The 26,179-nt window shown below is 41.5% G+C and overlaps 1 protein-coding gene across 2 annotated transcripts; it reads left to right on the top strand.

Moving 5' to 3' along the window:
- The first annotated feature begins 211 nt into the window (after positions 1-211).
- On the top strand, positions 212-25,849 carry odad1 (outer dynein arm docking complex subunit 1). 2 transcript variants are annotated; one of them, XM_043675937.1, is made up of 15 exons: positions 212-1,077; positions 3,323-3,404; positions 3,665-3,764; positions 5,122-5,311; positions 7,455-7,577; positions 10,617-10,730; positions 15,374-15,441; positions 16,418-16,605; positions 17,220-17,354; positions 19,407-19,489; positions 20,186-20,354; positions 22,755-22,918; positions 23,249-23,352; positions 23,861-23,954; positions 25,116-25,849. In XM_043675937.1, exons 2-15 carry the CDS (start codon positions 3,341-3,343, stop codon positions 25,167-25,169), a joined length of 1,650 nt encoding a protein of 549 aa, XP_043531872.1. In that variant the 5' UTR covers positions 212-1,077; positions 3,323-3,340; the 3' UTR covers positions 25,170-25,849. The 2 variants fall into 2 exon arrangements, with proteins under 2 accessions (XP_043531872.1, XP_043531873.1); XM_043675938.1 differs by lacking the exon at positions 3,323-3,404 and having other exon boundaries at positions 213-1,077.
- The last annotated feature ends 330 nt before the right edge of the window (positions 25,850-26,179 follow it).

Here is a 26,179-nt window from a genome sequence, read left to right as displayed (position 1 = left end):
GATCTCATTCTTCACTGTCTCCCTGCAACCACCCCCCCGCCCCCCCCCGTCAGTAGTTTAAATCCTGGCCAGCAGCTCTAGTAAACTTCCCTGCTAGTATATTAAGCCTCTTCCAATTCAGATGCAATCCGTCCTTCTTGTACAGGTCACTTCCACCCCAGAAGAGATTCCAATGATCCAAAAATGTGAATTCTTCTCCCATACAGCAGCTCCTCACTGAATCTTTAACGTTCACCTAAAGGCTAACAGGGAGTCCAATTATTTAATCTGAAAGAGGACATCCAGAAACCTTAACTTGCTTTCTCTCCATGGATACTGCCTGACCCGCTGTGATCGCCAGCATTTTCTGTTTTCAACTGTTCCTCTGCACAGCTCAGCAACGTCAGTCCAGAATACAGTACACACTCAAGGCAATGGAGTGGGTACCGACGGATATTACAATTCTCAAAAATAGAGGAATAAAGATACGCTGGTGGTTACGGTTAAATCTGTTACCGAAGAGCGGGAGAGTTGGGCGGGAATTGGAGCAGGAGATTTGAAATTTGCTGCGCTATTGATGGAAATTCATGAAGAATTCAGAATGAATGGATGTCTCTTGGTGAGGCACTCGCACATGTAGAAGGAAAAACACGTATGGTGTATATTTTAGGTTTGTGATTCCAGTTCTCGGTTGAGTAAGTTTACTAGACACCCGACTCATAAATCAAAGAGTGCAGACTGAAGCCGAACCTCTACAACAAGCGCAGAGGTTTGGGGCCTCTTTAAATAAAACGTGAAGCTCCGTTCAGTTCCGCCTGTCCCCCGGAGCCACGGCAACAGCGGTGTATCCAAATCGAACCTGGCCCCGGATTGGCTGTTAGCCCTAACCCTGGACACCGTTGCTAACAACGTTGCCTCTTGAAATAAACAACATTTTCTGAAACACAAAAACAAATTGCTGGAGAAATTCGGCAGGTCTGGCAGCATCTGTGGAAAGAGAAACAAAGATAACGTTTGGAGTCCGGTGACCCCTTATTCAGGGCAGCACTTTCTGGACAAACGTTTCGGTTCCGGCTCTCACTGCACTCTCCAGCTGGGGTAGGTCCCGATATTTTGCTCCAACTTTGCCCCCAACTGTCCTGCTGCCGATTTGCAAGCTGTATGATCTGAACCCGGAAAACAGACTTTGTTCGATTAACTGGCAATGTGCCCACTGATCCAACGGGGGCCCATTCCCGAGTTTCGTTGCTTTGATTTCGTTGCATTACAATGCCATACAATCCAGGCAGATTTCAGTCCGAATGGTTACAAAAGAAAAAGTGTCGTTTCCCGCAGTCCTTGCTTTAATCTAAAAGGTCTCCGATGTCATGGCGGGTGGAGACACTGCAATAACCCTCCACATTGGTGCTGCAGTGTAATTTGGTCTGAAGTTTTCCTAAAGTGAGTGTTTCTGAGGCTAAAGTCCCACCTGGTAAGATCTTAAGAAATCCAAACCAGCCAATGAAACTGTCTAACCTTCTTAAATACTCCTTGAACATCTCAACAAGGCTTGTTGCTGAAAGTCCTCAAGGATAGAAAAAACTGAAACTTATGTGGCTTCAGCCAAATACTCAACCCTCTAGGAAATACTGAAATGGATTTTGAACATTTAGAGTCATATAGTCATAGAGATGTACAGTACAGAAACAAACCCTTCAGTCTAACTCATCCATCCAATCAGTTTTCCTAAATTAATCTAGTCCCATATGCCAACACCTGGCCCATATCCCTCCTATTCATGTACCCATCCACGTACCTTTTAAGTGCTGTAATTTTACCAGCCTCCACCACTTCCTCAGGCAGCTCATTCTATACATGCAACACCCTTCGCATGAAAAAGCTGCCCCTTTGGTCCCTTTTAAATTTTTCCCCTTGTGCCCTAAACCTATGCCTTCTAGTTATGGACTACCCCAACCCAGGGAAAAGAGCTTGGCTGTTTACTCTATCCATGCCCCTCATGATTTTATAAACCTCTATAAGGTCACCCCTCAGCCTCCGACACTCCAGGTAAAACAGCCCAGCCTGTTCAGCCTCTCCCTATAGCTCGAACCCTCCAACCCTGGCAACATCCTTGTAAATCTTTTCTGAACCCTTTCAAGTTTCATAACATTCTTCCTATAGCAGGGAGACCAGAACTGTACACAATATTCCAAAAGTGGCTGCCCCAATGTCCTGTAGAGCCACAACATGACCTCACAACTCCTGTACTCAATACTCTGACTCATAAAGCAAACCATACCAAATGCTTTTTTCACTATCCTATCTACCTGAGATTCCACTTTTGAGGAACTATGAACCTGCACTCTCCAGGGCATTACAATTATGTATATAAGTCCTGCTAAGATTTGCTTTTCCAAAATGCAGCGTCTCACACTTATCTAAATTAAAATCCATCTTGTCAGCCCTTTGGCCTATCTGATCAAGATCCCATTCTACTCTGAGATAACCTTCTTCACTGTCCACTAAACCTCCAATTTTGGTGTCATCTGCAAACTTACTCTCTATACCGCCTATGTTCACATCCAAATCATTTGGATGACAAAAAGCAGTGGACCCAGCACCAATCCTTGTGACATACCACTGGTCACAGGCCTCCAGTCTGATGCAAATTACTTGTTTAGTATTTCCCTCATCTCTTGTGGTTCCACACAAAGGCTGCTTTGCTGATCTTTGAGGGGTCCTATTGTCTCCCTAGTTACCCTTTTGTCCTCAATGTATTTATAAAATCCTTTGGATTCTCCTTAACCCTATTTGCCAAAGTTATCTCACGTTCTCTTTTTGCCCTACTGATTTCCTTCTTAAATATACTCCTAGTTTAGTATGAGATTATGGGTTCAATGAAGAACTGTACATGAAGCATTCACTGGCATGTATCACTTTAAATGTTCCCTCTGGGCATATTCTGGTTTCAGATAGAAAGTTGCATATTCCTGCACTAAACACTGTCTGAATTCAGCACTAGTAATACTTTGTGTGCAGCTCCATGTGTAAAATTCAACATGATTATTTGCATTGAAATAATGTGCAGGTGTATGGGAAAAAGGAGATTGGCTGTAAGTAATTATGTTAATTTGAAGAGCTAAGGGTGATGCAAAGGGCCAAAAGGCCTCCTGCACAATAACACTTCTGTGATTCAATGAACTGTGGAGTGTAGGATGATCAGAGACTTCAAAGCTACAGGATATTGACTGTCCATCAAAGCTCTCTACGTCAACTAATACAGTCACAGGTGAAAATTTGAGAGGGAAGCAAGCATGCTATTGTTGTTTGAGATATCAATAAAATGTATTGTTGTGTCCCATAGATAATCTAGAAGATAACAATGCCTCGTGGGAGTGCCTCAAGCAATCATTCCAATGCAAGTAATGGAGACATGGAGGGACTTGGTAGGAAATGTGTTTGGTATCTAAATTGTGTTGGTTTGGAGGTTTTTGTGTACTCGTCAACTACCTGTATACTAGACACCTGGTGCTTTTAAAAGTACAATGCATTCATCTTCCCTGTGTTAACCAATCTCCACCAAATCCACCTCTTAGGTTTCATGTTTGGGCCATTTTCAGAGGAGTGAAAGCTATTATGTCAATTCCTTCTCATTCCTTCAATCTGCCCCTTACTGCTCTCTGAGATCTTGGCTATTCTCTTACAGCTGAAACAGAGTTGGCAAAGCTGCAGCATCAGTTTCGAATCATGGAAGGAGACCGCCAGGCCTACACGCTTGAGTCACAGCAGCTGCTCAGGAAACAGTTGTAAGTATTAGCAGCCTTCACCAGGCTGAGGTTGGAATGAAAATACAGTCAGCAAGTTTTGAGAAGATTTGTAGCTCAAGTTGAAATTCTGGATGTAGGTTTCCTTGCTGAACCGGAAGGTTCGTTTCAAATGTTTCATCACCATACTAGGTAATATCATCAGTGAGCCTCTGGTGAAGCACCAATGGTATGACCCGCTTTTTATTTATGTGTTTAGGTTTCCTTTGGTTGGTGATGTCATATCCGGTGGTGATGTCATTTCCTGTTTTTTTTCAGGGAGTAGTAATTGGAATCCAAGTCAATGTGCGAATCGAAAGAGTTCCGGTTGGAGTGCCATGCTTCTAGGAATTCTCGAGGGTGTCTCTATTTGGCTTGTCCTAGGATGGATGTGTTGTCCCAGTCAAAGTGGTGTCCTTCCTCATCTGTATGTAAGGATATTAGTGAGAGTGGGTCATGTCTTTTTTGATCCAAAGACATGACCCACTCTCACTAGTATCTTTATATACAGATGAGGAAGGACACCACTTTGACTGGGACAACACATCCATCCTAGGACAGGCCAAACAGAGACATGTGTGGAATTCCTAGAAGCATAGCACTCCAACTGGAACTCTATCAACAAACATTATGTCTTGAATCCCATTTACCACCCCTGACAAAAAGAACAGGAAATGACATTTAAGGGCTCTAAGGGTTTGAATATTTGGACAGAAAATTCCCTCTTCCAAATAGGTACCATTAATGGTGAAAATCTACCATTCATTCAATCACCTTCAAATATACCAGAGGAATCAGAATTGACTATTTCTTGAAACTAGGATAAATTTGCCCAGTATCAGCTGATGGAGTTTTTGATGGGACAACGTAGAAGGTTTACATGGTTTTTAACCCTTGCTGTGTCTGTCCTGGAAGTGTTTAATATTGGAATCATTAGAATCCCTTGACAGCAGAAGGAAACAATTTAGTCCATCAAGTCTGCACTGACCCTCCAAAGGCCATCCCACCCAGACCTAGTCCCTGCCCCTAAATGCACCTAACCTACACATCCTTGGATGCTACAGGGTAATTTTTTAGCATGGCCACTCCACCTAAGCTGGACATGTTTGATTGTGGGAGGGAACCAAAGCAACTGGAGGAAACACACACAGACATGGGGAGAATGTGCAAATTCCAAACAGAAAATCACCCAAGGCTGGAATCAAACACTGGTCCCTGGTGCTGTGAGGCACCACTGAGCCACCCTTCATTGATAGTTTATCTTGGCATAAGTTATAAGTTTTATAAGTTACTATTCTTTCTGATTTTAATGCTCACTATTTACGAGAGCATTAATTCCTGATCTTTCTGGTTTTGCCAGGGCGGAAATTGAGAACCTGGAAAAGGAACGTGAGGAGCTAATGTTGAACCTAAGGCTGTTAGACAGTAAACACAACCAGAAAGAGGACCAGGAAAACATTGAAAGTGTTCAGAATATGCTCAGCTACCAGGAAGAACTGGAGGACCAAATTGCTAGAGAGAAGCAAATGATCATGGATCTTGAACATGAGGTGCAGATAATGGTCACTCACAACTCACTGGGGTGATTAGGAACTTCTGGAGTGGAACATGGTCTAACATATCGTGAGACTATCTGGGAGTGACAGTGGGAGATTCTGAAGATTCTCTTGACTGGGCCTCTTCGACAAACCACTGGGCAATTTACAGCCCAAAGCACAAGGGAAGTGATAGAACCTTGGGCAGCTCAGAGGCCACATCCTGGGTCCAAGAGGCAGTCCTGGGACAGTCGGTGGTTTTCCAGCGGGGGAAGATACCTGGCTTTAGGGATGGGGTTGGTGGGAGTGGATAGAGGTCCAGTTGCAAAGCGGGTGAGGGGTGTGAGAAAGAACCCAAATTGGGGATGGCTCAGGTAAGAATATCCAAACAGGAAAAATAAGCGGACTATGCTGGTGTACAGTATTGGAACGAGGTGGTATTTCCAGCAAAACCGCTGCTTGGCCTTTATTGCCATAGTTACGGTGGGTTCAGACACTCTCTTAACAGAACAGAATCTTTGCTTCTGAGGACACTCCAGATGTCTGGATAATACTTCTAAACTCAGGAAGGAGCAGGAATAAAATGCTTCTTGTACCCACTGTATTTTACAATCTTATCTGCCCTGTATCAAACCAGTGTTAATGTTTCCCTAAGTGTACCATTTAACACAAAAACTCAGCTTGGGATCTGTTACTCCAGTGACCTTTCTTCAGGTGTGACTGGACATAAAGAGTGGGAGGAGAATATGTTAGTAGAACAGTGAAGCCAATTCTGCCCTTACTCCAACATCCACACTTTCCAGCCAGAGTCAACGGAAGTGTTTAAAGAGCATTCTCCTCTCTAATCCAACAATAGTCAGGCTAACAGCTGGGGTCAAATCTGAAATTTTGTACACCCCTCAGGCCCCTTTTAAATATTTTCCCTCAGACCTTAAACCTATGTCCTCTAGTTTTGGACTCCCTTACCCTAGAAAAAAGACCTTGGCTTTTCACCCTATCCATGCCCCTCATGATGTTGTAAACTTCTATAAGGTCACTCTTCAGCCACTGATTCTCCAGGGAACAAAACTCAAGCCTATTTGGCCTCTCCTTACAGCTCAAACCCTCCAATCCCAGCAACATCCTTGTAAATCTTTTCTGAACCTTTTCAAGTTTAACAACATTCTCCTATAACAGGGAGACCAGAACTGAATGCAGTATTCTAAAAGTAGCCTAACCAATCTCCTGTACAGCCGCAACATGACATCCCAAACCTTTACTCAATGCTCTAGGCATTGAAAGCAACTGTGCCAAACACCTCCTTTATCACCCTGTCTCCCTGCAACTCCACTTTCAAGGAACTATGCACCTATATCCCTAGGTCTCTGTTCAGCAATAATCCCCAGGACCCTACCATTAACTATAAGTCTTGACTTGATTTGCCTTGCCAAAATGGAACATCTCACATTTATCTAAATTAAACTCCATCTGCCATTCCTCTGCCCATTGGCCCCTCAAGGTACCGTTGTACTCTGAGATAACCTTCTTCACTCTCCATTACATCATCAATTTTGGTGTTATCTGTAAACTTACTAACCATACCTCCTATATTCACATTAAATAATTTATATAAATGATGAAAAGCAGTGGACCCAGCATTGATCCTTGCAGAACACTGCTGGTGACAGGCCTCCAGTCTGAAAAACAACTCTCTACCACAACCCTCTGTATCTACCTTCAAGCCAATTTGTATCCAATTGGCTCGCTCCCCCTGGATCCTATGTGATCTAACCTTTCTAACCAATGTACCATGCAGAATCTTGTTGAATGCCTTACTGAAGTCCATACCACTCTGCCATCATCAATCTTCTTTATCACCTCTTCAAAAAACTCAATCAGGTTAGTGAGACATGATTTCCCATGCACAAAGCTATGCTGACTACCCCAAATCAGTCCTTGCCTTTCCAAATACATGTAAACCCTGTCTCTCAGTGTCTCTCCAACAACTTACCCAGCACTGACCATCAGGCTCACTGGTCTATAGTTCCTTGGCTTTTCCTTATCACTCTTCTTAAATAATGGCACCACATGCGCCACCCTATTTGTGCAGTTATTTCTTATTCCATATAATGTTGATTGTTTATAGAAGTTATCTTTCTATTCAACTTCTTTTTAATAGATAAAAATATTGAAGCAAAAGATCTTTGAGCAGAAGAAGGGCTTGAGTAAAAATGTAAATGTTCAACTGATGAATGAACAAGCAGTGAAGAACATTGGAATCATGGAGGACAGGTTGGACAGGGTAAGAATTCTCAGAATGTGACCATGAACAGGAAAACATCAGCAATCAATAACAGACAATGCTGCTGACCAATTAATTCAAAGTAATGACAGGAAATGGTGAGACCCAAAATATCAGAAGACTAGAAGCTCAGAGATATAAAAAGGGAGTCCTTTTACAGTCATGAAGTGACTGCCTCCCTTTTGTTCACCTCTTTTTGGGGCTCTGTCTTGCTTCATGCATGACCACAAGCATCAATATTTGAACATATCAGAGCTGAACATTTTCCAGCAGGACCACTGGATAGAAATCAAGATTCATTTCCACATACTGTCATGAGCAATCAGGGAGCAAAATACATAGAAAATTTGCAAAACAAATATTGAATGATCAATTAGATTGACATTGTCTTGTATGTTGCTCGACTTGCTAGTTTTGCTAGTATTTGATGTATCAAACAAGGCATTCCTGCGCTCTCTCTCAACTATATTTCACACTGTAAAGTCAGTGCTGTCTCACTTTACAAAACCGAACAAACATAACACAACCAACTGGCATATAGCCAACCAGAATGAGTGAATACAATGGATTCTTTTGGGAGCTGGGACTTTGCTTTGGTCCCAACAACATTAATGCCTGTTATCAACTGTTTCAGTTGCTGCCCAGCTAACTTAATATGAAGCAATACAAAGGTTTCTATCCCTACCTCTAGACCAGAAGGTAAGGGTTCAAATCTCACTTCAGGATATGATGGCCACAGAGGTACATCATAACATGTCCAAACAGGTCAGGTAAAACAAAACCTATCACAAAGCAGATGTTAAATTTACAATCCTTTTTAAATGCTCTGCTGGGTTAAGCAATGGTTTGTTTTGGCAGTAATGAGATGTAGCTATTAAAGTTGACAATATGTTTCTACTTTTCATAAGCTGTGTATTGCAGTTTCTTCCATAGCGGGCTCATAGTTCAAAGGTTCATCTGTAGTATCATACATAGATTGATCTACAGGGTCTTTTACTGGATTTAGAACTGAAATGGGTTGGCTCCCAATTGATTCCATTAAGTTGCCAAACTTCCAGGATTGACCTGGAGCTTTCAGGAAATTAAGATTAAACTTTAGAAAACTGCTACAAACAAAACCCAAAAGTAAATCATTGGCGAAAGACTTTCTTACTTGAAATATTTAAGGTAAGGAAAGTTGGCTTTTTGATGGACAGTCAAGAATTATCCAAACGAGTAACAAAAGGCCCTGATATTAACAAGTGGGTTTTCCAAGAAGGAATTGGGATTTCAAATGGGAACCCTCCAAGTCCAGTTTTCTTGCTGGAGAGTTTTACTCCCACAGCCAGTGTATTTTATTTGACAAGATTCCTGCCCTGAGTCAGCTTCGTTGACAGGTTTGGCTCCTGGTCAGCCAAAGGGTTCTCCAGAGCAGCACACAGACCCAGGTAAAGAGCCTCCAGCTACTTCTGGGAGTGAAAGGGGCTTCTGGTCCAATATCTGACCCTGGGGTGATATGATGTTTTAATTGGGAAGGGATCCATGAGGAGGAGGTAATTTTGTTGGGGGCGCAGGGAGAATCCATTGGCAGTGCTTCAAGGATACTTAACTTTTAGCCAGCTTTGAGAAGATTTGTAGCTCAGATTGAGGTTCTGGATGTAGATTTGCTTGCTGAGCTGGAAGGTTCATTTCCAGATGTTTCATCACCCTACTAGGTAACATCTTCAGTGGGCCTCTGGGTGAAGCACTGCTAATAATTCCTGCTTTCTATTTATATGTTTGAGTTTCTTTGGTTTGGTGTCATTTCCTGTGGTGATGCCATTTCCTGTTCTTTTTCTCAGGCAGTGGTAGTTGGGGTCTAACTCAATGTGTTTGTTGATAGAGTTCCTGTTGGAATGCTATGCTTCTAGGAATTCTCATGCATGTCTCTGAACACAGTCCGCCGATTTCTCAGCAACAAACCCAAACAAGCAGGCAAAACACGTCCAGAAACCCCAGCCACTCTCCCCGACATCAAAGACATCTCGAAAATGACTGCCAGACTATTAAGACACCTTGGCATCATGGTAGCCCACAAACCCACCGACACACTAAAACAGCAGCTAATGAACTTGAAAGACTCTAGACAGACAAGCAAAACTAATGTCATTTACAAAATACCACGCAAGAGCTGTAACATACACTACATTGGACAAAGGGGCAGAAAACTAACCACAAAACGACATGACTCTCTCTCACTAGTATCCTTATATAGAGATAAGGAAGAACACCACTTCAACTGGGACAACACATCCATCTTGGGACAAGCCAAAGACATACACAAGAATTCCTAGAAATATGGCATTCCAACTGGAACTCTATCAACAAACATATCGAGTTAGACCCCATCTACCGTCCCCTGAGAAAAAGAGCAGGAAATGACATCACCAACCCAAAGAAACCTAAACATGAATAAAAAGCAGAAATTATCAGCAGTGCTTCACCTGGAGGCCCATTGAAGTTGTTACCTAGTAGGGTGACGAAACATCAGGAAATGAACCTTCCAGCTCAGCGAGCGAACCTACATCCAGAACACTTACCTTTTCCCTAAAACTTTCCCATGCCTCCCCTGAGTTATTAGTCTTCCCATGGTCTTGGAACCTGGTCAGAGAGTCTGGAAAAGAGATTAAACGTGAATCTCCTAGCCTCATTATATTTTTATAGTCAGCTTTCTTCCTGGAAGTGGGCTTATTGCGCACCACTGTCTGTCTCTGTTAAACCTGAAATTGGTCACGGTTGTGTCAAATTTGAGATTTTAATATTTTTAACATTTTACGCAGTCCCACTCTCTGGACATTAAATTTACTGCAAATGAATCTTTTTACTTTCCATATAATATGGGAAAATGGGCATCATAAGGACAGAGGTGTTGGTCAACCCATTGTGAATATGTGGAGATGCAGTGGACGGAGATAAGTAGCCAGGTGATGACTTTTCCAGGAATACACCCAACCAAAATTGACAACTCTACTGTCCTTTCACTTGAAATAATCTGTAGTCATTACTGCCCCTCATCTGCAGGCCCTGGGCAAGTTTAATACCCAGCTTACGAGGAATGGGGAGTTGAGGGAGCAGATTGACACTCTACGTGTTGAGCGTGGAAGGTTTGAGCAGCTCCAGAAGAAACTGGGAAAAGTAAGTATTGAAAATCATTCTTGTTTGTCTCATTTTGGATAGTCTTTCATTCCTGGCATATTGCCATTTTGCTCAAAGTATGAGGTACTCAGGGACTGCAGACCAAGTTCTCTGACTCAAAAGCCCCACTTCAGCATGGCGGTTTTGATGCCAACCTGCAGCAAATGTTTATTGAAGCTCGTTTGTCTTTCACAGCAAAAGATATTTGGCGATACTTAGCTTTTAGTTTGCTTTTCTTGGGTGACTCTGAAGAGATTTGTGTTTATTGCCCATCCCTAGCTACTGCAAGTTCATGACAAGCTAACCACATAGTGGGAAAAGAGGAATGTATGTAGACATGCTGGCCATCTGCTGCCCTGTAATTACTGACATATCATCCAATTTATTGAATTCGATTTCATAACTGGCTAGGGTGGAATTCAAACCAGTGATCTAATTTAGACCCATTTGGGAAAATCTCAATCTTATTGTTGTACAGCAAGTGAACAACAGAGAGCAGACATCTCCATATGCAGCACAGAAAGATGGTAAGTCAATGTGGGGCACTCCAAAAACAACGCAAGAACATCTGGACTGTGACCGCCATGGTGGGGAATGGACAGGAAAGGGATGGGCATTAATGTAGACAAGATTTAGATGAGGAATGAGGAACTAGGGGAAGCAATGGCTTAGTGGTATCATCAATCGACCGTTAATTCAGAAACTCAGCTAATGTTCTGGGGTCTTGAATTCAAATCTTGCACCAGCAAATATAAAAAATATCTGGACTTAAGAATCTACCGATGATCATGAAACCATTGTGGATTGTTGGAAAAACCCATTTGGCTCACTAATGTCCTTAAGGGAAGGAAGTCTGCCATCCTCACCTGGTCTTGTCTCCATGGACTCCAGACCCACAGAAATGTTATTGACTCTCAACTGCCCTCTGAAATGGGGGGGGGGGGGTTTAGCAAGCCACTCAGTTGTATCAATCGCTACAAAGTCTCAACAAAGAATTGAAACCGGATGGACCACATGGCACCAGAAAGACAACAGCAAGAACAGCTCTGTCGACCCTGCAAAATCTTCCTTACTAACTTCTGTGCATTTCTCCCAAAATTGAAAGAGCTATCTCACAGACTAGTCAAGCAACAGCCTGACATAGTCATATTCACGGAATCATGACAACAATTACAGACAGTGTCCCAGACATCAGCATCACCATTCCAGGACAGACCTAACAGAGGTGGCAGCAGAGTAGTAAACAGTCGGGAGGGAACTGTCCTGGGAGTCCTTAACATTGACTCTGGACTCCATGACATCTCATGCCTTCAGGTTAAACACTGGCAAGAAAACCTCCTACTGGATACCACATACCATCTTCTCGGCTGATGAAATAGTACTCCTCCATGTTGAACAACATTTGGAGAAGGAAATGAAGATGGCAAAGGCGGAAAGTGTATTGTGTGTGTAGAATTTCAAAGTCCATCATCAAGAGTGGCTGGGCAACATCACTATGGATCAAGCTAGTCAGTTCCTAAAGGACGTTGCTGCTAGACTGGTTATGTGGCAGGTGGTGAGAGAATCAACAAGAAGGAAAAACATAGTTAACCTCATCCTTACTAATTTGCCAGCTGCAGATACATCTGGCCATGACAGTGTCAGTCCTTGTGGAGATGAAATCTACCTTAACATTGAGAGTAACCTCCATGGTATTGTGTGGCACTATCATCATGCTAAATAGGACAGACTTAGATCTAGCAACTCAAGACTGGACATCCACAAGATGCTGTGGGTCATCAACTACAGCATAATTGTACTCCAGCATAATCTATTACTTCATGGCCCGGCATATCCCCATCTCAACCATAGCCATCAAGCCTCGGGATCAACTCTGGTTCAATGGAGAGTGCCAGAGGGCATGGCAGGAACAGCAGCAGGCATACCTTAAAAATGAGGTGTCAGTCTAGTGAAGCTATCAAACTGAACTACTTGCATGCCAAACAGCATAAACGGCAAGTGATGGACAGAGCTAAGAGATCCCACAACCAACAAGAACTAAGCTATGCAGTCCTGATACATTTAGTCATGAATGGTAGTGAACAATTAAACAGCTCATTGGAGGCAGAGGCTCCAGAAATATGGAAGAGACCAACATATCAGTGCAAAAGATAAGGCTGAGGCATTCACAGCAATCTTGAGTCAGATATACCAAGTGGTTGATCAAGCTCAGCTTCCACCAGTAGTCCCCAGCATCACAGATACAAGTCTTCAGCCAATTTGATTCACTCCACATGATATCAAGAAATAGATAGATTTTTTTTTTTAGATTAGATTACATTACAGTGTGGAAACAGGCCCTTCGGCCCAACAAGTCCACACCGACCCGCCGAAGCGAAACCCACCCATACCCCTACATTTACCCCTTACCTAACACTACGGGTAATTTAGCATGGCCAATTTACCTGACCCTGCACATCTTTGGACTGTGGGAGGAAACCGGAGCACCCGGAGGAAACCCACGCAGACACGGGGAGAACGTGCAAACTCCACACAGTCAGTCGCCTGAGGCGGGAATTGAACCCGGGTCTCAGGCGCTGTGAGGCAGCAGTGCTAACCACTGTGCCACCGTGCCGCCCACAGTGTGGAAACAGGCCCTTCAGCCCAACCAGTCCTCTGAAGAGTAACCCACCCAGACCCATTTCCCCTCTGTCTAATGCACTTAACACTATGGGCAACTTAGCATGGCCAATTCACCTGGCCTGCGAGATTGCAGACACAGGGAGAATATGCAAACTCCAAACAGACAGTCACCCAAGGCTGGAATCGAACCAGAGACCCTGGTGCTATAAGGCAGCAGTGCTAACCACTGAGCCACTGTGCCTTTTCTGGAACACTGGATCCTGCAAAGTCTCCAGGCCCTGACATCATTCTGGCAATGGTACTGAAGACTTGTGCTCCAGAACCTGCCACTCCCCTAACCAAGCACTTTCAGAACAGTTACAACATTGGTACCTACCTGATAATGTGGAAAATTGTTCAGGTATGCCCTGTATATAAAAAGCAGGACAAATCCAACCTAGCTAATTGTCGCCCCATCAGTACTCTTGATCATCAGTAAAGTGAAAGTAGATGTCATTAATAGGGCCATCAGGCAGCACCTGCTCAACAATGACCTGCTCAGTGACACCCAGCATGGACTGCGAGGGACACTCAGTCCTGACCTCATTACAGTCTTGCTTCAAACATGGACAAAAGAACTGAATCCCAGAGTTGGGGTGAGAGTGACAGGCCTTGACATCAAGGCTGTCTTTGACCAAGTGTGGCATCAAGGACCCCTAGCAAAACTAGAATCAATCTATCAGGGGACAAACTTAAGTGATTGGAGTCATACCTGGTACAAAGGAAGATGGTTGTAGTTGTTAGTGGTCATTCATCTCAGCTGCAGGATACCTGCGCAGGTGTTCTTCAGGCTAGTGTCCTAGACCCAATCATCTTCAGCTGCTTTACCAATGACTATCCCTCCATCAAAAGGTTAGAAGTGGGAATGTTTGCCACTGATGGCATAATGCTTACCACCATTCATGTCTCCTTAGATACTGAAGCAGTTCATGTTCAAATGCCGCAAGATCTGAACAATGTCTAGGCTTGGGCTGACAAGTGGCAAGTAACATTTTCACCACACAAATGCCAAGTAATGACCATCTCCAATAAGAGACAATATAACCATTGCCCCTTGACATTCAATGGTATTATTATCACAGAATCCCCCACTATCAACAATGTGGGTGTTACTATTGACCTGAAACTAAACTGGACTCACCATATAAACACATTGACTATAAGAACAGGTCAAAGGCTAGGAATACTTCAGTAAGTAACTAACATCCTGACTCCCCAGAACCTATCCATCATTGACAAGACATAAGCCAGGAGTGTGATGGGATACTATCCATTTGCCTGGATGGGTGCAGCTTCAACAACACTCAAGAAGCTTGACACTATCTAGGACAAAGCATCCCAATTGGCACGACATCCACAAACATCCACTCCCTCCACCATGCTTAGTAGCAGCAGTTTGTACAATCTACAAGACGTTCTTTAGAAATTCACCAAAGATCCTTAGATAACACCTTCCAAACCCACAACCACTTCCACCTAGAAGGAAGGTAGCAGATATTGGAACAACATCACATGCATGTTTCCCTCCAAGCCACTCACCATCCTGACTTGGAAATATTTCGCAGTTTCTTTGCTAAAATTTTAGAATCCCTTTCTAAGGGTATTGTGGGTCAACATATAGCAGCAGTTTAAAAAGGCAGCTCACCAGCAACTTCTTGAGGGCAACAAGGGACAAGCACTAAATGCTGGCCAGCCAATAACACCACTTTCCACAAAAAAAAAGCTAGGGTCTGTAGAAATAAACTGAATAAACTGTGTTCTGCACCGAGTTACAAAGTAACATACAAGACAGACTACTCGCTCTTAGTCATGATTTAATTGAAAGGTGGGAACTGAATAGTTTCTACATTCTTTCCTGTGGTGTTGGCCAATCATGCACTGAAGGGGCAGTGATGCTGTTGTATTTGTGTAGCAGTGGAGTAGCATTCCCTGTCATGTGGTCTAACCCCAGCTATTGTACGTGCCTCTCTCATTTTGATCAGGAACTTCTCGAGATTCGAAAGGAAATTGGTTCTGTGATTGACACTTCAACTGCTGCATACGAAGCTAGGTGAGATATCACACCCATGGGACAACCTTCTCAACTCTATTTATGTGTATTAACAGATAACAGATCACCAGTGTTCTGAAATATCCCATCACACTGAGGTCAGAATGATGGAGAATGCTGGAAACCCATTTACGTGAATTGCTGCCAGTGCATTGGATATGACTGAAACATTGCGTGTGTGAAACTGAACTCAGTATAGCTGATAAAAATGGCCTAGAGATTACCCCAGCACAAGCAGCCTGTCCTACACCTTGCTTTCCTCTTTAGTTCTGCATATAGCTGTTTCCAATTTGGAGAATATAAAACAAATGAAATACTGTGGCATTGGAATGCATTTATATTTCAGAGTTCCAACCTGATATCAAGAGTCTTAAGACGCAAAGAGGGAGCTGTTTGCAATTAATTCCCTGTACATTCCCAGTTGAAGCAGTGCAAAGATGTGGCATATCCACCAGCAAGGTTATAGATCACAGCCTGCATTGAGTTAACTGATTTCAAGCAATTAAAACACTGTGATTGGGCTGAGTACCCAAGGGCTGGAATCAGGGAACAACAGCCTTGTTCCTGATCCCTAGCTAACAATTCCACGGAGATTGGTTATGGACAGGATCTGGCCTAACTTTAATAACCCCCTGTGGTCCAGCACAACACAGGTACACACCATCACAGTTAAAGCATGTAGTTAACTCTTAAGTGATCTGGAAAACCACTCAGTTATCTCAAGAGCCAGTACAAAATATTGAACTGCAATTGTTCAAGGAAATAACCAGTGCTACTTTCTCAAAGACAGCTAGAAAATGGGCAAAAATGTTGGTTTTGCTAAGACTGATGTACTGAGGGGTGGCCTGTGTCTGTGGAAGCAAACTCTAGAAAGGAATCAGCATCTTGCAATAAGAGTGGAAGAGAATATTTCTTTTTCTGTGTAAGATTGGAACAGCTGAGCTCTGACTGATCTCCTTGCGATGATCTGATGTAGGGATGAGGCACAGACAAAGATGCAGCAAATTAAGGAGAAGGCAGAAAAGGACCTGGCACTGCATGCGGCTGAGATGAAGGAACTTCAAAGAGTTATTGACCACGATAGGAAACTGAAGGAGTTTATGGGAATTAAAACTCAGGAGCGATTGAGTGAAGATGAGGCATTACACGGCTTCCACAAGCGAGGTAAAAATAATGTTAAAAATCCCTTCATTAGCAGAAACATCGGTTAATAGTAGGAGTGTGCTGCATGAGGGGCATGTGTTTTTAATTCTCAAAGTGCAGATGTCACTAGCAAGTTTGGCATTTATTGTCCATGTATATTTAAGCAATAATGATACAACTGAGTTTCTCAGTCAGAAAGGAATGGAGCATTGGGCAGAAAAGTGAAGCTTGGTAGAAGAACGGCCATGATTGTGATGAATGGTCATGGAGTCCACATATTCTACTTCTGTTCCTATTTCTAAAGTTCTTGGGCCATTTCCAAGGGTAGTTAAGTTAACATCAGTGACAAATGGAGATCCTGACCAGGTAAGGGCAGCAGTTCTCCTTCCCTGAAGGACTGTGGTAATCCAATTGTGTTTTTATTACAATCTGACAGCTTTGTGGTCAAATTTACTGACAACAGATTTTTGAAAACTGAATTCAAATTCTCAAACTGGACTTGTGGGAATTAAGCTCAAACTCTCTAAATTACAACTCCATATATACTCAGACACTACTGTATCACTCTTTAAAGTTGCTACATAAATGCAAATCTCTCTTTAATATTCACTGGTGTCCTTAAATCTTATCCTCAGAACGTGGAGACTCAGCAAGGAAAAAGAAGGACACAAGGGAAGAGACTGTGGAGATGTATGAAGCTGCCTTCCAGCAGATCCGAGCACTCACAGGAGAGGACAATCTGAATGTGGTGGTGGCAAAGTTCAAAGAAGGTGAGGCAACACTTTCAGTGCACCATGAGGGAGAAAATTTAGTTGAATAGCACAGTCAGAACCAGTTTCTCTGGTTCAGGGGAGAGGGTGTGAGGGCTGATGGAGGGACCTGGAATTAGGAGTCATGGTAACAGTGGGTGGGCGGGGTGGAGTAAGGGAAGGAGTCAATCACAGAATGTGTATTGTGGTGTCTGGTTATGCTGTTTGATCAGGGATCATCAGTTCTCAAGATGCTGTCTTTCATTTTTTTTTAAATGTGATGGCGGTTGTACCATCACAAAGCAATCCCAGCATTGTTTAAAATTCTACTCTTAAGAAACACAAGGACCCCACCATTCTAATGCTTAACAGACAGTAGCAGTGTCATTATAGCAGGATATGTTTTATTAACAGAAATAATTGTCCATTAAGTAACTCTGTTTAGAAATAAGAACAGGAATCACTGAACATATTCTGTAGGGCTGGCAAGCATCTGTGAAAAAAAGAAACAAAGTTAACATTTTGTGAGGAATACACATGTATATTTCTGGACTGTGAGGAACTGGAATATGGAACTATCTGGACATTTCTGGGTCGAGGAGGCTTTATCATGTGATTTCTTAGAAATCAAATGTCAAGGGGTCAAAGAAAACTGTGGATTGTTTATTATTTACTGAAAAAGCAAGTTATTTTTAAAGAAACTCTGGAGCTTTTGAGAGAGATAAGAACTGAATTTCATGCCTTCAATTGCTGGAAAAACTGATGTAGAAAAAACCCCAGAGTCTGTGCATTTTGTTGCTGGGTGTGTGAGAAATGGGGAAGGTTGTTGTTTTCGCAGATGTAGCAAAAAGGGTACTGATAACAAGCTTAAGCATAGCGCTGACAAACAAGTATAGAGGGCAACTGCAGGCAAAGATCAGATTAGCAAACTTCTGGGAAAAACAAGTTTGAGCAGGCAGAAAAGCAGAACAATAGAAAACACTAGCACAGCAAGTGTTAATATAGTTACAAAACGGTTGCAGCTAACGGCCCAAGGAGATAGAAGTAGAATCTAATCAAGATAAGGAGAAGCCACGTAGGGGCAGTCAGGTCACAAGTTAGGCAGAGAACTAGGGTGATTGGGTAATGTAGGAGTCGGGAGAGGTGACCTCACACTGCTCAAAGGTATAACTGTATACTTGTTTCAATGCTCATTTGCTTTAGCATTTGACGCCCTTTCTTGCAAGATCGTAAAATAAATTGTCTTGTTTCCAGTTTTGGTGGTCTTGGCTAATTTTGTTAAGTTTCTTTCTAACAGGTGTATTCACAAATTTTGAATATGAGTTGTTGTTGAAGATACTTGCAGTGGAAAGCAGCTCTCTCTGTTAGCAAGAAACAAACCGTAAAGCAGAATTAGCTAAAAGTACTTTGAAAATCTCATAAAGTTTTAAAAATCATAACTTCTAGCTATTTCCCATCTGAATCTGAAATCTGGTCTGAAGATCTTCCATAATTCTGCAACTCTCAGCAAATTGAACTTCTTGACAGGGAATCAAAGCAAAAGTGAGAAATCAACTCATTCTAATTATTGAATTCATACTCTTGACTATGATGGTGTTGTTATTCCCTTTTTTACCTATTTTTCCAAACCCATGCAGAGCTGAGTTATCTGTCTGTATATGAACAAGTGTTTGGGATTAAGGGGATATAATTTTATTCTGAATAGTAATTTAGTTCCTTACTTTTGTCACATTTGAAGAATAAGTCTTGTTTATAACAAATGAGTCTTTTTTTGAGTTCATACTCTGAAACTAATATAAAAGAGAGACAAATTTGCTGCTTTGATTCAATAGACATTTATATTTTTCGTATGGTTCATGAGTAGTGGGACTTGATTATATGCACACTCCTCCCATCAGAGTTGTTGTAATTTTAACTCAATTACTTTTCATCAGTAATCCAAGGGTGTTGGTGGTAATGACTGTTGAAATGGCAGCATGAGAGATTAAGGTTTCTGTTACCTCCTTAACAGTTGGAAAAGGGCTAAATATCTTCATTCTAACTCTCAAATTACACAGTGTTTTTCTCTGACAGTGGAAGATCGGAACTTTGCATTGTTTAATTACATCAATGAGCAGAACAGTGAAATTGAGAGACTGCAGGAGGAGATTGCTGATGTAAGTATTTACAAACATATATTTTATTTTTAATAACTAATCATTCTTCAGAAACATGGGTAGAGGGTGTGGAGACTGGCGCCAACTTCAGTGACCCACTGAGGCAGATTCCAAACCCATTTTCAATCTATGTCTGCAGAGAGGTGTTCGATCATCTGGGAGGACATCAGTCAGTAGTGCAGGAGTAAAATTCTTTGGTGACAGTCACCTTTATGACAGCTCAATGCAATTCTTAGTATTCAAGTTGTCCAGCATCATTAGTGAGAAGTAAGATCCGGAAATTTACATGAACTGGTGAAGCCTAAAAAAAGAATCTGAAGGGAAGGATATTTATGAAATTATTTGTTCCAAAGGTATCCTGGCCAATGTTTATCCTTCAACAAATATGACTTAAAAATGGATTATTTGGTCAGTATCTCATTGCTGTTTTAGGGACTCTACTGCAGCCATGTTGGCTGTTACATTTCCCCACAAAATAGCAACAACTGCACATCAAAATTAATTAAGTGACTGTGAAAACTGTCACTTGGCATATCTTGTGTTTTTGAAAAGCATCATATAAATGTAGGTTCCTACATTCATTTCTGAAGAAGGCTCCTTTTGAAAGTGTTTCCTTTAAAGTTGAAGAGCATTAGTTTACCCATTCAATCCTCTGACAACTCAGTTCCTCTCCTGCACACTTTTTTTTTAATGTAGATCCAGGCACAAATTGAAGTCTTCAAATCACAAGAACAACAAAGGGAGCAAGAACATAAAGTTATTCTAAAGAAGATCGAAACTCAACAGGAGGAAGCAAGCAAACAGGCCACCAAATATGACAACAGAATCAAAGGGATCAGAAAAATACTCGACCAACTCAAAGAAAGTAAACAAAAACTTTTATATTTATTGCATATTTATTTATTATATCAGTGACATGCTCAGTGATTGTATGCCTACTTCAGTCAGAAGATATAGGATTTGAAACCCCTCCAGAACTGTCAAAATAAATGGAGACCATACTTTAGCTTGGAAATCAAAGGTAGCATCCAAAGCGGATATCCTCTGTCTTGCACGGGTAGAGAGAACTCATAAAAGCCATCTTGCTACATAGGACTAACCTGTTACTGACTGGGAGAAAATTATTACAGACATGGATGAACTGTTCGCTGGTGAGACAGTCGATAAGTCTACAAATCATTTCATGACTTCACACTGTTCTGCAGATGATGAAGAATTGAGACTGTAACAAACATCTATCCAAGAGGGCAATTTAAGCAATGTCAATGGAAGACAAAGTTCTACTGTTAGAATGTCTTTTCATCCTGTCTTTGTCACCTCCACTTCTGAAGATGTTCACTTTAGCTGAAGTATGGATCCAAAGATACTTGACAGTCCTCCTATGAGATATTATCAACCACAATAAGCTGTTGTCCTTTCTCCAGAGCAATACTTCTGGATAATATGTCCAGTACCTGAAGGGACAGGGGTGTGGAAGCATATAAATTCAAATATATCTTTTTTAAAAATTCACTCATGGGACATGGCTGTCACTGGCTAGACCAGCATTTATTTCCCATCCCTAATTGTCTAGAGGGCAGTTAAGAGTCAACAATATTACTGGGGGGGTCTGGAGTCATGTATAGGCCAGACCAGGTAAGGTTTACAGATTTCCTTCCCTGAAGGACATTAGTGAACCAGATGGGTTTTTCTAACTCTTGAGCAAACAATGGCCAGAATTTTGTGTCAATAAATGAAGTGAAGTTACAAATCACTGACAACAAACATAGCTACTCATAAAGATCCGGCAACCTTTTGTAGCATTTATTTTCTGGGCTTAAATTGAATTTGGCATCAAGTGAAGGGTTTCTCCAAACATCCAGCAACTATAAAGCTACCATAAAGCCAGTTAGTGGCCAATAAATTGAAGAATTCCCACAGGTGGCAAGCTATGAATTAAAATATGCTGATTATATTTCATTTTATAAGTTTTAGAGAATGTAATAAAATTACAATATAAATATTGAAGTAATTGTTCAAATACTATAGGTTCTTAAAAAAAAGTCATTTTTATGTTTAAAAAATTCAAACATTCATCATAAATTGGAAAATTTTGGCATTCCACAGTTTTTAAAAAAGTCTTCCAGGTCAAAGGGGTTGCCCAGTGAGCTAATACAACATTCCTTAATAGCAAGGAATAACTTTTTCAGGGATTTTTAATACCACTATTATAGCTAAGAAGACAAGTTCTCAGATCAGTTATAAGATCAGTGACTAATAATGATTGCTGTCTTTGGGAATTTCAATGGCCCAGCCTGTCATGGAGCAGGGAATCACTGGCAGCACCTTCTGAGTTTTACTAAGCATAGGTCGATGACAGCAGATGCTGCCAGCTTCAATACACAATGATAGCAAGTGCTGACAGTTTCTGTGTCCTTACAACTGCAAAATCTGACCCAAGATTTCAGTGAGCCAATCTGTGGAACAGGCCCTGAGAAAGATGGTGGATCAGTAAATATGATCTATTCAAAGGCAAATTTAATAGATTTCTTTCTGAGAGTAACATGTTAAATTACTGGGTGGAATCTTGTTGTTTTTTGAGACTAAGTTTGGAGGTGGGTGCTCTAGAAGTGGGCTTTTGGAAATAATTGACTTGGTTTAGTGGAGCCAGGTAATGGAAGACAGTTGTATCCACTGAGGTTTGGAGGAAGAAGCTTATCCTGTCAGGTAGATGGCTCAAATATAATGTCATTTGTGAACACGTGTTTCCTATGTTTGCTGAACAAGATTGCATTTATGACTGTGATTCCAGGCTGGGATATCAATGAGTTGTTAAAGATACGGGTGGCACACTGCCTCAATAGATGGCACGGTGGCTCAGTGGTTAGGACCGTTGCCTCACAGGGCCAGGGACCCAGTTTCAATTCTAGCCTTGGGTTACTATCTGTGTGGAATTTGCACATTTTTTCCTCTGTCTGCGTGGGTTTCCTCCCATAGCCTAAAGATGTGCAGGTTAGGTGGATTGGCTATGCTTAATTGCCCATAGTGGGCAGGGATGCCGAGGTTAGGTGGATTAGTCATGGGGAATGCAGGATTACAGGGATACGAGGTGGGGGGGGTTGCCTGGAGACAGGTGTCAGTCTGGGTAGTATGTTCATCAGAGAGTAGATATGGACTTATTGGGCTGAATGGACTGTTTCCACACTATAGGATTCTTTTCTATGCTTTTGAATAAAATGTTATATATGTGAAAGAGCATTTTAACTGGAAGTTATTCCATCTACAGAAATTGATTCACTATTTAATGGAATGAGCTGTGATCGATCTGTTTTGGATGAAATGTTGGGATCTTCATCTGGAATCCGGGATAATAATGTAATGCAGTACCTGGGCCTCATTGAACAGCGCACCAATGAACTACTGTCTATCCAATCCTATCTTGCATCTAAGGTATTGATAAATTATGTCCTCCATGCACACTCTGCTTTCATGGTTTATTTTGAATTTTGCAGGAGGGAAGAAAGCGATTTCCACTTCTGTAGATATTTTTATTCTAATGACCACTCAGCTGACAATTGTGTGAGCTGACATAGTGAAAGAACTCACATAAGTACCATGAGCTGAACAGTATCTTTTAAGTGGAGTCTGATACTAGTCCTGAATTGACTCAGGTAAAGGTTTATACAGAAAGCTGATTAAAGTCAGTTCAGGCCGTGTTCATGCATGCGGAGTCTCTTTGACAATGCTGTCAATTACTATTCTACATCCTTTTCATTCCAGGATTATGACAAGCCTTATGACCCACGGGAAGCTGCCATTTTGTTAATGGGCCAGAATCTGAAAAAGCCTCCACCACCGGTTTACATTGAACCTCCCAGCACAGGGTCTGTACCTCCCATCTCAAATCCATCAGTAAATTGGGGGGGGGGGGGGGGGGGGGGGGCAGAGATCAACATAATCATGAATACGTGGAGATTGCAAGCTGTTCTGATTCATATTTTCAATTCATAATTTTCTTCTTGGTTTATAAATCACTTTGTTTCACACCATTTCCCAAACAAGCTGTGCAGTTACCCTCTCACTGCCCCCCTGTAGGGTGGCTCACATGAGGAATTGGTACAAAGTACACCAGGAGCAAAACTGGTCTTTGGGGACAGTGCAAATATAGTATTAGCAGAGCAGCAGCCCACTTTGAATGAAAAAAGACAAGGCAGAATGTAAATGTAAAACATGCTAGTCTAAATGTTAACTAGTTACTGTATTCAGTAGAGGTGAAAATTGGTGATGAGAGGTGGTCAGAGGGGAGTGCAAAGAGATTACAGTTACATTTCTTCCCTGATGATGTGGATTGGAGAGTTCATTGAGTGATGGGTAAAAATCTAACTCTTCCAGAAATGATAATGACAGTGACGTGGAGTCTCCAGTGACTGATGAGGAGGAGAGGCCCCTGACTCAGAATGAACTACGGCAAAGAATATTGAAAGGGGTAAGGTCAGACTATGTGACCTATTAAAGATATTACAACCTCCTTCCCCTGCAATTAACTGATTAATAGGTATATTACTGTAATAAAGCTCCAGCTCCTCCCCTGCAGTTAAGTTTGGTTTGAATCCAATCACATTCCAGATGCCAATCCTAAAAACCTTTATTTATGTTGCCTTTCCACCATCTTTGAGATGCTGACTCCTTTTTACTGCAGTACCACTAAATAGAGCTGATAATCCTCTGATACCTTGTCCAAGTGACAGCTGACCACAGAAAACATTACAGCACATGCTCATCACAAAGGTTCATTATAAAAGGTAACTCCTGATGGTTGTCTTAATGTCTTTCAGCTGTTCACAATTTAAATTGGATATTGTGTACCGTCCCAACCTCGCTGTTTTTTTCCTCAGTTCTCATTGTTGGCATTGGTTTGCAATAATTCAGTTCTTCCAAACGTCATATAAGCCAATCTTTTTTTAAATGACTTATGACTTTAGTATTTAAACAGCGTTGGATCATTTGGCTAACATAATGGAAAGAGAAAGGTTGCGTAGAAAAAACAGGAATTTTGAAACTCCAAAGGTACCCAACAATATTTCCTTTGGAGTTCAGAATAGAGATGCCAGCAATCAGAGATCCCAACAAGAGTCGACTGGTTAAGCTGCAGGTGTCAGTTGTCTCTGAGTCAGAACAGTTGGTTTAAGTCTCATTCCCGAGACTACAGCCTAATGTCCAGGCTCCACACTCCAATGTAGTACTGAAGGGGCACTGCATTGTTAAAAATGCCATGTTTTAAATGTATGTAAACAAAAATTTAGAGTTTCTTCTCAGATAGATGAGGAAAAATCACATACATTTTAAGGCCAGGAAAGTTCTTTATATTATATTTATCCCTCAACCAACATCAGATTATCTAAAACGGGCTTATCAGGCTATTATCACAGAGTTGTAATATATTCAGATACTGACAAGGAAAGGATGTAGAAGATTTTACATTCTGTGGCCAGAGACTGATACACAGCTGGCAGTTAGTCAGCAGTATAACTCAGATTTGTTAACTGTGTTGTTTGAACTTTATCTGTATAACTTGCACTATTCCCTCTGTGACTGGTGTGCCATAGTGTTAATGAGTTCAGTTATTTCCTTTCTCAAATGTTTTCAGGTGATGAAGAAAGAAGCAAAGGCTTTAAAGAAAAGCAGCCATTATGACCACTAACTGCAAAAGTTCTGAAGGCCTCAAAGCAGTACTATCAACCAAGAAATGCTGAAGAAGATTATATTCACAAGATTTACCACTTCATGCTTACAGAAATGACCATGACTGCACCATATTCTCTTTCCAGTCTCTTTACTCAGTATGTTTTTTCCCTAAATTTGTTCATGGGATGTGGGCATCACTGGCTAGGCCATCTCTAAATGCCCTGGAGGAAGTGATGGCGAGTTGCCTTCTTGAACCAGTGTAATCTTTGGCATGTGTAGACACTCACAGTGCTGTTCGGAAGGGAGTTCTGTGTTGACTCTTTGCTGGCTATCAATTTTAGATCACAGTGCATTTTTTTAATTAGAAGTCCTTGTAAATGCAGAATAAGCATGAATGGAATTAAATCATTGCCCCTTGTATAATTCTGCCGAGAGGAACTTGCCAGGTCACTCTAAATAGTATTAGCTATGAATTTGCTTATAGATGCAGATTGTTGAAGCTGAGAATTGGAAACTCCAAGAGTTAATTAATTGGGATAATCACGGTCATGGAAACACTGCAGGTCATTAATAGTAATTGCTACAGTTCAATATTTATAATAAGCTATTCTTTTGTAATTAAATAGCGAGAAGCATATTGCCTCTTTGATTCAGTGAGTATGATTCAGTCTGGACAGTGACTTCACCAGATCTTTCTGCCCCAAATTAGCTGGAAGTCTCTGTTGAAAGGCCATTGGGTACAGAGTTACGTTTGAGAGCAAAAGGACATTGAGTGAGAAACTCAGTGTTTGTCGTAATCTTTAAAGAATTTAAACTTCCATACCACAGCTATTATGTTCTGGTTATGCTGATGTAAAATGCCTTTGGTAAGTTTTTTTCCATTAAAGGCACTATGTAACTGCAGTTATTATTGTTGGCATGAGGTTTAGGTATCTGACTATAACACAAAGTTGCATTTATAATATTACTTTCAACATGATGACATGTCCTAAGGCTCTAAAGAGAAACCATGCTGAATCTTTAAGT

This window comes from Chiloscyllium plagiosum, chromosome 34 (assembly GCF_004010195.1).
Source record: "Chiloscyllium plagiosum isolate BGI_BamShark_2017 chromosome 34, ASM401019v2, whole genome shotgun sequence".
Lineage (NCBI taxonomy): Eukaryota > Metazoa > Chordata > Chondrichthyes > Orectolobiformes > Hemiscylliidae > Chiloscyllium > Chiloscyllium plagiosum.
Note: the sequence above shows the minus strand (reverse complement) of the source record. Positions and strands in the feature narration are given on the sequence as shown.